This window comes from Squalius cephalus (assembly GCF_949319135.1).
Source record: "Squalius cephalus genome assembly, chromosome: 3".
Lineage (NCBI taxonomy): Eukaryota > Metazoa > Chordata > Actinopteri > Cypriniformes > Leuciscidae > Squalius > Squalius cephalus.
Window position 1 is genome coordinate 56,593,721 of NC_137124.1, and position 13,387 is coordinate 56,607,107.

Below are 13,387 nucleotides of genomic sequence, written 5' to 3' on the forward strand. Positions count from 1 at the left end.
AACCACATCTACTGTTCTTTGGCCCACCCTCAAAAACTGTAGTTGTAGTTGAGATTGGAAGAGTTTGGTTCGTGTGTCATCATGTTGAGAAGACACTATTTTCAGCGCTGCTAATCTACTTAGCATGCACTTCAAAATGTTGAGGACTTGCGCTGGAATTGACTATGACCAATGCTGTAAACTGTCTGCCATGTTTATGTCCTCGTTAGAAAAAACAGAAAAAAGTCGGCCCACCAAGGCTCCAAAATATGCAAAATTTCTTTTGTCGAGCACCCAACCCTGAGCATATTTTTGTACATGCATATCTTGTATTGCTATGCCGTTTAACAGCAGCATTCAAGTACGAAATTCCTTCTTATTAAAGCTACTAAAGTTATTCAGTCAAGAGCAGTGAGAGATTTTTCTGTTTTTCTATTATTGTTTGATTCACATTAACAGCATGTACTGTACCAGAGAATGTCTAATAAGGGGAGAACTTCCACTCTCGGTAAACTTCCGGCTTCTGAACTGGTTGCAGTTCCACTCTGGCTCCATATGAGGGTGCTCACAGGACGAGTGCAGAATGAATGGAGGTCTATGGCGCTATACCCCTCAAAATCCACTTTTCTCAGGATATAATTTTTTGTCTAGTAATTTGAATGTTGTATTCAAAAGGAGATGCAATGAAATTACTCATTGCTGGGTGTTAGATTTTTTAGAGTCACTTATTTGCTTTAAAAAGTCTTTTAAAATGTCAATGACGTCATACACATCGTACGACCAGAGATACTGCGTTACGGCAATCCTTCAGTCACTTTGGTGCTTTCAGCGCTCTGCACTTTCTTTTCTCTCGAGGCATCGACAACACAGCTGACACAGGTAAACACACAACACAGCTGACACAGGTAAACACACAACACAGCTGACACAGGGAAACACACAACACAGCTGACACAGGCAAACACAACACAGCTGACAGGCAAACACACAACACAGCTGACACAGGTAAACACGACACAGCTGACACAGGCAAGCACACAACACAGCTGACACAGGCAAACACACAACACAGCTGACACAGGTAAACACACCACACAGCTGACACAGGTAAACACACAACACAGCTGACACAGGCAAACACACAACACAGCTGACACAGGCAAACACACAACACAGCTGACACAGGGAAACACACAACACAGCTGACACAGGGAAATACACAACACAGCTGACACAGGTAAACACACAACACAGCTGACACAGGGAAACACACAACACAGCTGACACAGGTAAACACACAACACAGCTGACACAGGTACACACACAACACAGCTGACACAGGCAAACACACAACACAGCTGACACAGGTAAACACACAACACAGCTGACACAGGGAAACACACAACACAGCTGACACAGGTAAACACACAACACAGCTGACACAGGCAAACACACAACACAGCTGACACAGGGAAACACACAACACAGCTGACACAGGCAAACACACAACACAGCTGACACAGGGAAACACACAACACAGCTGACACAGGGAAACACAACACAGCTGACACAGGTAAACACACAACACAGCTGACACAGGTACACACACAACACAGCTGACACAGGTAAACACACAACACAGCTGACACAGGTACACACACAACACAGCTGACACAGGTAAACACACAACACAGCTGACACAGGTAAACACACAACACAGCTGACACAGGTAAATACACAACACAGCCGACACAGGTACACACGCAACACAGCTGACACAGGTAAACACGCAACACAGCTGACACAGGGAAATACACAACACAGCTGACACAGGTACACACACAACACAGCTGACACAGGTACACACACAACACAGCTGACACAGGTAAACACACAACACAGCTGACACAGGTACACACACAACACAGCTGACACAGGTAAACACACAACACAGCTGACACAGGTACACACACAACACAGCTGACACAGGTAAACACACAACACAGCTGACACAGGGAAATACATGTGCTAGAAGAGTTTTTGTTTTGTTTGTTTCTGGTCCCGCTTCGGATGCCACGATGCCATCAAGCGGTATCTCTGGTCGTAATCAGTCCTTCACTGACCAATCAACGTTCATTAACAGAATGCTAGCGTGTTATGGGCAACAACAACTCAACCTGTAAGAAATCGAAAGGACATAAGTACTCATTCATTCAACTTTCGACCTATAACCCATGTTGAACTTGCAAAACCTACAATCAAATCTGAGATTTCTCAACGGCAATCGGGTGAAAGAGACACATTTAGCCGTCTAGCCCCATAGACTCCCATTCATTCTGCACTCATGGGCGATCGCCCCCAGTGGAACTCTGGTGGAACTACAACCAAAATTCGGTACAATAGGACTTAATAGGGAGTGGGCAGGCTCTCCGTAGACGGGCTCTGACTGTACATTTGGCTGCAGCCACTTTAAAACACAGATCTGATATACACATGTGATTTCTTTCAGTGCTGTTGTTTATGTGAACTTTTGTGAACTTAAGTGCCCACGCCACAGCCGGTTTTCTGTGCACACGCTTCGCATGTGTGTGCTCAGAAAACCACATATGTGAAGTTTACACTATATGGCTTTAAAACGCATGCAAGTAATAAACTTTCATGATGACGAAGAACGACAATGTCACGTCAGCGTAATCGTGGCACAGATGATAATCAAAACCAGACAATATGTTTTGTTTGTTGTTGCCGGGGTAACCGAGACAGGAGCTGTAAAGGCTCCGCCCTCTTCTGGAAAGCAGCAGCTAATTTGCATTTAAAGAAACACACACGAAAACAAGCCAGAAAGGGGCAGTTACAGCATGGTTTAATAAATGATCTGTGGGGTAATTTGAGCAGAAACATCACGGACACATTCTGGGGACACCTGAGACTTGCATTACATCTTATAAAAAGGGGTATAATAGGTCGTATTATGTATTATGACCAATATTTTTTCCTAACTCTGATTCCCTTGTACAGCAGCATAATTATTCCCTGTTGTTGACCCAGTTTAGAAACACTTCAGTGGTGTGGAGGAATTCACTTAAAGTCTTATTTGTCAAGTATCTTCTCTGTGACATTTCTCAGAGTGAAATGCTGAAGATATATATTCTTATTTTTAGAATAAAGTGGGAAAACTAGACACCTTGCGAGCATTTTGTATGTTTGATGTTGGAGAGATGTCACCCTTAGGATACATTAAATTATTTCTCTAAAATGTTCCCCAATTCTGCTAATGCTATAATTGCTGATTGTAAAAATCAAAGTTGATTTGATTGTTGGCAATTATGAAACAAGTTAGCACTTACTTTACTGTGTAATGTTACTAATTTGCAACTTTATTATGATTAGCGGCTTGTCTTTCGAGCTTAACTTCTATAAACCCAGGCCATTTGCTTTGATGTTCACAGATTACAGGGATTTAACTTCCTCCACTTTGCTAGATGTTCTCACAGAGCGCTAAACCAGAATTTGGTGAAGAGGTCGTAGTGGGCTAATCATAAACAAAGTGAAGTGTTTATCGTGCAGATGATAATAAACTGAAGTATTAGTCTAAAGGACTAAGATTAGCAGCTCTCTGAAAAAGAAGAGAATTGTTTCCTGAATAAAAATAATTTGGGTTCACTTCAATATTCTGATTATTGTTTCATATTTCATGTCACACAGGGTCTTATATCATGACATTCTTTGCTTCATCTCTTTCTGAGTTGAATTATATTGCATGATTATTATTCTCATTATTATTACTGAACCTATAAGAATCATGTTATTCCACCTCAGACCCAGCTTTGTGCCAAAACCAATATTTTTTGCTGTACAAAAAGAATCACTGTGTTTTTTTCCCATAACTTTTGAGCTTGACAAGGGCAATATGAATGTAAACATAATAAAACACTGATAAGACTTTTAGAAAAACTTAACTCCCTTTGAACCATGTTGTCAAAAAAGATGATGTCGCTCCCTTAAACTTGATGTCAGAAAGATCAAACCATTGGGAAAATTATGGTATGATAGGGTTAAACAGAAAGTGAGGGACAGACAAATATATATGAATGTGTTTTTACTTATTTATATACAGTACAGGCCAAAAGTTTGGACACATTACTATTTTTAATGTTTTTGAAAGAAGTTTCTTCTGCTCATCAAGCCTGCATTTATTTGATCAAAAATACAGAAAAAAATGTAATATTGTGATATATTATTACAATTTAAAATAATTGGTTTTCAATTTATTATACTTTAAATTATCATTTATTTCGGTGATGCAAAGCTGAATTTTCAGGATCATTACTCCAGTCTATCAAATGATCCTTTAGAAATCATTCTAATATGATGATTCATTATCAAAGTTGGAAACAGTTCTGCTGCTTAATATCTTTTCATAACCTGTGATACTTTTTAGGATACTTTGATGAATAAAAAAAAAGAAAAAGAAAAAAGAAAAGAAAAAAAGAAGCAAATGTTTTCAAGATAGAAATCTTTTATAACAACAATATACACTACTGGTCAGTAATTTGGGGTCAGTAATTTTTTCTTTATTTTTTTTTAAATAAATCAATAATTTTATTCAGCAAGGATGTGTTAAATTGAAAAAAAGTGATAATAAAGAAGATTTATATATTAAAAAAAAAATTATTTTAAATAAATGCAGTTCTTTTTAACCTTTTATTCATCAAATATATTAGGCAGCAGAACTGTTTCCAACACTCATAATAAATCAGAACATTAGAATGATTTCTAAAGGATCATGTGATTGACTGGATGTCACATGTGACACTGAAGACTGGAGTAATGATCCTGAAAATTCAGCTTTGCATCACCGAAATAAATGATAATTTAAAGTATAATAAATTGAAAACCAATTATTTTAAATTGTAATAATATATCACAATATTACATTTTTTTCTGTATTTTTGATCAAATAAATGCAGGCTTGATGAGCAGAAGAAACTTCTTTCAAAAACATTAAAAATAGTAATGTGTCCAAACTTTTGGCCTGTACTGTATATGTATATATATATATATATACAGTACTGTGCAAAAGTCTTAGGCATGTTAATAGCCCCCCCTCCCCCAAAAAAATGGTTTTAAGTCAGTTATTTATATCTTTTGCTGTAGTGTGTCAGTAGGAAATATCAGTTTACATTTCCAATCATTCTTTTTGCCATTAATTGTAATAATCCAGTGAGATTTGTGTATGCACAAGGAGTCTGACAACAGCCGGTCTGATCTGATCTCACCATCATCGAGTCAGAAACCTTGAAGAAACCTTCCTGCAAAGCTACAGGACTGTGAAAAGCACTGGCACTTGTGTTAAAATGCTGTAAAGTGAGAATGCTTTCAAAAATAAAATCACAAATTGAATTTATTTATGGTTTAACTTCTATTAACTAATTCAAATCAATATATGGTGTAACGACCCTTTGCGTTTAAAACGGCTTTTGTCTAGGTACACTTGCGGATAGTTCTTCAGGAAGCTTTGCAGGAAGGTTTCTTCAAGCGTCTCGGAGACGTTCCCGCAGTTCTTCTGGATTTAGTCTGTCTCAGTTTCTTCTGTTTCTTCATGTAATCACAGACGGACTCGATGATGGTGAGATCAGATCATACCGGCTGTTGTCAGACTCCTTGTGCATACACAAATCTCACTGGATTATTACAATTAATGGCAAAAAGAATGATTGGAAATGTAAACTGATATTTCCTACTGACACACTACAGCAAAAGATATAAATAACTGACTTAAAACCATTTTTTTGGGGGGGTGGGGGGCGGCTGGGTATTAACATGCGTAATATTATAATGCGTATTATAATAAAATGGGTATTAACAACATAAGACTTTTGCACAGTACTGTATATATATATATATATATATATATATATATATATATATATATATATATATATATATATATATATATATATATACATACATACATGCACACACACATATACATGTGTGTATATATATGTATGTATGTATGTGTATATATATATATACACATACACATATTTTTGTTTTGAGCTACATACAATTTTATATATAAAATAAATTTAAACTTACATTTATTATTCATCACTTAAATTTTAAGTTTAGATGTATAAAAATCTAAAAATCTGTTATTCTAAAAGTCCTTTTTTATTCACTAAGGTATCACGAGTACGATGTGGTTATATCTGTAAAACAACATTCTGAAATATATTTGCTTTTCAGGAAATCATGTCAGTGTTAACGGATGTCTTTGCCTTGGGTGTCAAGATGTCATTTCTAATTTAATTGGAGTTTATTTAGGTTTATAAATGCTTCTGTATATAATGTAGGATAAAAGTAGAAATACCTGTTTGTGTTGTTCTTCACTGAAAGCAGTGGCTGGGATTGAACAGACTGGGTCAGACCCCGTGTGTGGGATGCGAGTTATAACAAGAGTGGGTCATTTGAAGCAAATCTTACATAACCCTCTTTTCAGCTTCAGAAAACCAAGAGAGAAGTCCTTCTCTTCATGCCTGAGTTTTTTTTTTTTTTTTTTTTTTTTTTCTCAAAAGGTCCTTCGTGAAGAAAGAAACCCCCGGTTTCACAGACAAGGCTTAAGCTAGTCCCAGACTAAAATGCATGTAATGCACTCTTAGATAGATCTTAAAATATTTCAGTGCAATTTTTTGTCTCAAGTTGCACACCAGTAATGTTTTTTATTTCTTCTATGACATGTTTATAACAGCTACTTAAATGTCCTAATTGAACAAAGGCCTAATCCTGGCTTAATCTAAGCCCTGTCTGTGAATCCAGCCCCTTGTGTGTTAAACTAGTAAAAATATGTTGTTCATTTCGTGAATCGTTTCTGAATGGTTTGCTTGTTTCTTATCTTTCACATTACTCTATGACAAGCATCATTCATTATTAATATCTCTCATACCTGGGGTTAGTGATTTGAACAAACCTTGAGTCTAACCCAAGAAATAAATTCTGTTTTAATTGTATAACTAATCTCACACTGTTTGACGTACAGACATGAATGATGCCTACAATTTTGTGGCTCTGTCAAAAAAGCTGTGCTATTACTTTCTTGGGAATATTGCCTACCATACTGGGAAAATTCCAGACTTAGGACCAGATTTACCAACAGCTTGCACCAGCGCAAACCCTCTTTTGGTGTTAAAAACCGATTTACTAAAGAAAATTATTGCTAGAAGGCGTGGACAGGGTTATTTTTGCGGCTAACCTTATTGCATATGCATTTGTAGGAGTTTCCCTTTCAGATGCAGAGTTTATGGGAGAATATTTAAATGATTTACTAAGGTTTGTTCTAGTCAATTTACTGGCTTTTGTGCCATTATTTAACACCCCAAAAAAGCTTGTCTTAAACCAGACTCTAATTTGCGCTGCTCTTGGTAGATTGTGTTGGTCATTATGGAAATGTGTTCTTTAATCTGCGTGTCGTCAGTAGATCAAGCGCAGAACTTTTCACTCCCATCTGCACTTTTTGGGATTGTGCTCTCATGCTAATTTGCCCTGTTTAGTGAATCTGGCGCTAAGATTGAAAAACGGACCCAACCAATACGCAGGGGTCAGAATATCATAGAGACTGGCCGGTGGGCTCTTTAACTTGCTGTGGGCCAGTAAGCAACGCACGTTATGCACATGCAAACACTTCTCGTGTTTTCTTCAGAAAATGCAGAAAGCCAGTAACATTTGCTATAACATTATCTGCAGATATCCCCCTCTTTCCCTCAGTGATTTTAATCCTGAAAGTAGAGCTAATATCCTTTTAAGACAAGTCATGTCACTTTGAAACGCCTCTCGGGCAGCTATTTCAGTCATGCCCGTACAGCTTCTATCTCTTTGAATGGAAAATAATCAAATTCTCCAAAGCTGTTCACCAAGCTTAAGATTAAATTTAATATTTGAAATCACTAATGAAATTTCGTCTCATAAATTTAGTTTCAAAACCCTCAAATCATGACAAAAAAACTGCATTTTTCAGGCTGGACATTCAATGCTGCAGTGCCACAATGACTTTACCAATCAGTGATTGGCTCTTTTATTTAGAAGGCGGGACTTATTCCGCCATTTCGCGGATTGCACTTTCTTCCATTCACAGTAATATGAATGCACCATCTTTGTATATCTAAAGTCTTTGGTAGAGCAGTGTTATGTTCATATGTTGAGGCCATGTTTGTTCATCTTTATTTTTCAGACTAAAATCCCAGATGTGGGGTTCGTGAAGATTCATGCGCCTTGGGAAGTTCTTTGTCGGGAAGCTGAGTTTATGAAGCTCAAAATGCCAACAATAAAGGTATTTGTTCTTCAATCTTATAAAGTGATCTGTAATAGAATCTGTGTACTCTATACACACGTGACGTACACTGATGTGCTGTCATGTCATTTTCAGAAATATGAAGTCAGTCATGGAAGCGGCATTTCTGAGAAGGTCAACATGTTCATACAGAAAGTCACTGCACCCTTGCAACCTAAAGTTGTGGACAGCCGAACGGAAAATGAGAAACACCTCTCCTACCCGTTCTCACGAGAAAAACGGCATCTGTAAGTCTGTGGTCATTCGCGGCCATGCTAAGATCATGTTTAGGGTGACCTCAGAGAGTTTTGCCAACTGTTGTAAATGATCTATTCCTTACATTCTACAAAGACTTGAATGAATGAAAATCATAACAGATGATTTTGCCAAATGTCTGAAGTCAAAAAGACTTCACATTTCTGGTCAAGCTAATGTTGTGAAATATAAAGGACGCTCTTTAATAATCCTCTGAAATGCAGTGTATTGTAAGGACCGGTTCACACAGAACGCATTTTTGCTGTTAAAGCTGCAGTCCGTAGCTTTTTTGGGTTAAAAATGATCCAAAATAATTTTTTGAGCAAGTACATAACCAGCCAGTGTTCAAAACTATCCGCTTGCCTTAGCTCGATTCAAAACGGTAAGCTTGTAATAATGTTTTTAATTCCAGTGGTACTGGTGGATTTCCACGGGAAATTCGAGCATGTCTTTGCGTCATTACGTCACATCTGTACACATAAAGAAGAGTCTCGGCTAGTAGGCTATGAGTGTGAGGATGTTGGAGGTGGAGATTTATAGCCTTTTCTCACACCACTTGATATAATTAAACTTTCAAACGACAATCACCAGTGACAACTGGAGATTCACCCATTGTAAAACGCGAAAGACTTCGGAGAAAAAAAGAGACTGCATCCGTGCTCGTGCGAAAACAAGAATATCAGAAGGGCATTAAATGTAGTTACGCAATGCTGATGTTGTTAACATGAACAATTTGAGAACAAAGTATAATTTGCACGGTTTGACGTGATATGATAATCAGCGCGATTTACTGCAATGCTTTTTCCCCCTTAGTTGGTCAGAACAAAAGTGGATGTTACTTGTTCAGACGACATTTTCCAGTGAAAATTCTTATGTTGGTCATACTTCCAAAAAGCAGAATCTGTGATTGCGAATGCCAGTATCCACACCGGCGGCGACTGACAGCCGCACATTCTCCTCAAAACATTGGATTCATCTGCACTGTGCCGTGCCGAGGCACAACCCACTAAGTCGAATAACTGCAATTGCAGATTTTGAACAGAGATGGCGACGAAGAGGAAAAACTGCGGACTGCAGCTTTAACTCTTTCCCCGCCATTGACGAAAATTCGGCTTTCTGTGTTTTCATTGTTATATGGTAGGGGGCGCTATTACGCATCTTCTGAAAGAGTACAGAATCTCCTGATCAACACACTTGCAAAGAAGATGCAGAAACAAGCGATATCATATTTAAGAAGATGCATATGTAAAATAACACGATCATCAACATTAAACAGCATATAAATCAAAACTGCCTAATGTTACTGAATGAAATGTGACCCAGGACAAGCTGTAGGACTGTGAAGCTTTGGGGTGTTGATGGACTCGATTTACTCCATCTGTGTTTTGATCATCGTTCTGAATCTGATCCAGTAGTAGTCTTTGACATAAACGCGATTTTCGCAGATTTTTTGATCAAAATGTTGCCTTTTTTTTAAGCTTACCCACATTCAAGTGTTGATAAAAAAGGAATGCATGAAGCTAGAATAAAACTTGTTTTTGGGTCTGTTCTTTCTTTTGATTTATTGCATGTTAAATATTTTGGGGGATGCAAAAGACGTTAGTAAAACGGTTAAAGACGTCCGTCTAAAGGCGCGTTTATATTGAAAAACAGTGGAAAAGTAGCGCAGTGGAATGGAAAAATGGAAAAATGCATTCTGTGTGAATGGCCCCTAAATGTGCTTCAGTTTTACAGTCCCATGGTATGTTATTGGCTGTAAAATTGAATAGAGAGGCACAAAACATTGAATGAAATGACTTTTGGTCTCTTTTCACAGCTTTGATTTATCAGACAGAAACTCCTTCTTCAACAGCAAAACCAGGAGCTCAATAGTAAGTACCAGTCTCTTGTGAAAAGCCCATCCAGTCAGTGATGTGACATTTAAGACCTGATGTCATTTATCCCCTGATTTGATTAGCAAAAGGGCCTTTGTGTCTCCACACCAAAATGTCAATGACGTCAAAGTTGTTCTTTTTGTGGACGATAATTTCAGTCACTTGATCTGTCAGCTGCCTCTTAAAATGCTGTTTAACCTCAGATTGATTTTTGGCAGCAGTATTTATTTATTTATTTATTTATTTATTTATTGCTATTTTAGGTCTCTTGAAGGTATCGTATGATATTAAGAACAATCAACACTATGAAAAATCCCAAAGACTGTCATTGACGGGGGTCAGAACTTTCAAAGATGAACTCTTTCTGATTATTTAACCTGTATCTATTTGTAGAAAGATGCTAGCAATGTGTTAAATCATGTTAGCAACATGTTAACAATGTGCTAAATTATGCTAGCAACATGCTAACACCATACTAAGTTAGATTAACATGTTAAATCATTTTAGCAACATGTTAAAACATGTCAGCAATATGCTGATTCATGGTAGAAACATGCCTGCAACATGTTAAATCATGTTAGCAATAGTTAAAACATGTTAACAATGTGTTCAGTGAAGTTAGCAACTTGTTAAAACATGTTACCAATGTGTTAGAACATGTTAACATTTTACTGACCTCTGAGTTAAATCTTCAAACTTAAACTTATTTCAAACTTTCAGACAAGGCTTTGTCAAGCCAACAACAAAGTTTGTCATCAAACTTTACTCATCTAGTTGTCATGTTAGTTAAATTTCAAGTCTAGTATCACCAATCAGGAATACTATTTCTAATAATCTTTATTTATAATCATCTTTATAAACCTATTTATTAATCATCAACAGGTGTATGAAATTTTAAAACGGACAAAATGCACACGGGCTAAGTATATCATGGGTAAGTTTCATCTTATTATTACTTCTGCTAGACAAACTATTGCAAAATCCACCATGATGTTTGTTGAAATGTTTTGAAAAATCACTTTAATTTACAGTCCTTTTTATGCTACATGTACCTACTATAGTAATAACAGTAAATTGTGCGTAATCACAATTAAATGCAATTAACCCTGAACCAAACCCTAATATAGTAAGTACATTTAATATTACCCAGTGCTTAATTGTATAATTACATTGTAACAAGGAAATGAAGTGTAACCAAATCAACTTGTCAATTGTACGGTGGCCGAGAGAGCTCAACGCGCTGCAACTGAAGAAAACACATGCAAATAGAAAAACACCCGCAAATTAAAGGATTAGTTCACTTTCAAATAAAAATTTCCTGATAATTTACTCACCCCAATGTCATCCAAGATGTTCATGTCTTTCTCTCTTCAGTCGAAAAGAAATGAAGGTTTTTGAGGAAAACATTCCGGGGTTTTTCTCCATATAATTGACTTCAATGGCAACCAACGGCTTGAAGGTCCAAATGTCAGTTTCAGTGCAGCTTCAAAGTCTCGACACGATCCCAGTCGAGAAATAAGGGTCTTATCTAGTGAAACAATCGGTCATTTTCTAAAGGAAATAAAAATTATATACTTTTTAACCACAAATGCCCGTCTTGTACCATCTCTGAGATGCGCCACACATTATGTCATCACGTTGGAAAGGTCACGCGTGACATCGTTAAACATCCAGGATTTGCACACACACATAAGGACCTTTTTAAACAATAAACTGATACAAATACATATAAATATGTGTCATTCAACATACAATAACTTTGAACGGTCCTCCTACTACAAACTTGTAAACACTGGGTCGGCACTTCCGACTACGTCACGCGTGACCTTTCCAACGTGATGACGTAACGCGTGCCGCATCTCAGAGATGGTACAAGACGGGCATTTGTGGTTAAAAAGTATATAATTTTTATTTTTCTTAGAAAATGACAGATTGTTTCACTAGATAAGACCCTTATTTCTCTACTGGGATCGTGTCGAGACTTTGAAGCTGCACTGAAACTGACATTTAGTCCATTATATGGAGAAAAATCCTGGAATGTTTTCCTCAAAAACCTTCATTTCTTTTCGACATCTTGGATGACATTGAGGTGAGTAAATTATCAGGATTTTTTTTTTTTATCATTTGAAAGTGAACTACTCCTTTAAGGCGAGACACGGCAGGCAAAAACATTGTTTTTTTTTTTACTGGTCAATTTTGAGATTTTTGTATATTTGTCTTCAATAACATGTCGTCTTTCAGACTTGTGGTGAAAAAAGTCAGAAATACACATTTAGGTCTTTATTTTACTACACTTTGTCTGTTTGAACCTGTAGATTTCTCCTAAATTCAACAAAAGTTGGTGTTCTTAATTAACATGCCGCTCCGCGATCTCTGTCTGCACCCTGTCATCACACACACCGTTAGAAAGCTCTCTCTCTCCTGTACAATGCTGTCGGATCCAAATATGGTCATTTCCTTTTTATCAGCAACCAATCGTGAAAGTAAAATGGCTGAATGTGAAATCTCATTGGCTGATGATAAATCTTTAAAGCCCGTTTTCTCAAAATGACTTTTCTCTCATACTCCAAGTCCGAAATCTCCACTTCAGTGGCACCGATATACACCAAACTTTCCAGTCTTGTACCTAGTTATATTATAAAGACATTTACAGAGGGATTTGTAAATATATTATTCCTAGCCTGATTTATATAACATTTTATTCCAAAAAACATGGCGCAAATAATTTTTTCAAGGCTATTGACAGTATATTCTGATTTACAGGATAACAACAGTAGATATCCATAAATCCCTCTGTATTTTTTTTCCCATCTAATATGTGAACACAATTAAAAAATAATTTTTATCCTGGCTTTATCCAATACTCAGATTTAATTAGATATTGCCTAATTTGCACATTTAAACATTAAATTACAGAAAACTTGTAATACATTTTTTTTTCTCATCTTAA

At 36.9% G+C, this 13,387-nt stretch overlaps 1 protein-coding gene across 4 annotated transcripts in view; it reads left to right on the forward strand.

Moving 5' to 3' along the window:
- The window catches only part of ano1a (anoctamin 1, calcium activated chloride channel a), a 76,291-nt gene that overhangs the window by 20,623 nt on the left and 42,281 nt on the right, over positions 1 to 13,387 (forward strand). For all 4 annotated transcript variants that reach the window (XM_079868011.1, XM_079868010.1, XM_079868008.1 and 1 more), the window contains exons 4-7: positions 8,210 to 8,308; positions 8,405 to 8,556; positions 10,380 to 10,434; positions 11,320 to 11,371. In XM_079868011.1, the coding sequence (XP_079724137.1) occupies positions 8,210 to 8,308; positions 8,405 to 8,556; positions 10,380 to 10,434; positions 11,320 to 11,371 (358 nt within the window). The remainder of the gene's footprint in view (positions 1 to 8,209; positions 8,309 to 8,404; positions 8,557 to 10,379; positions 10,435 to 11,319; positions 11,372 to 13,387) is intronic.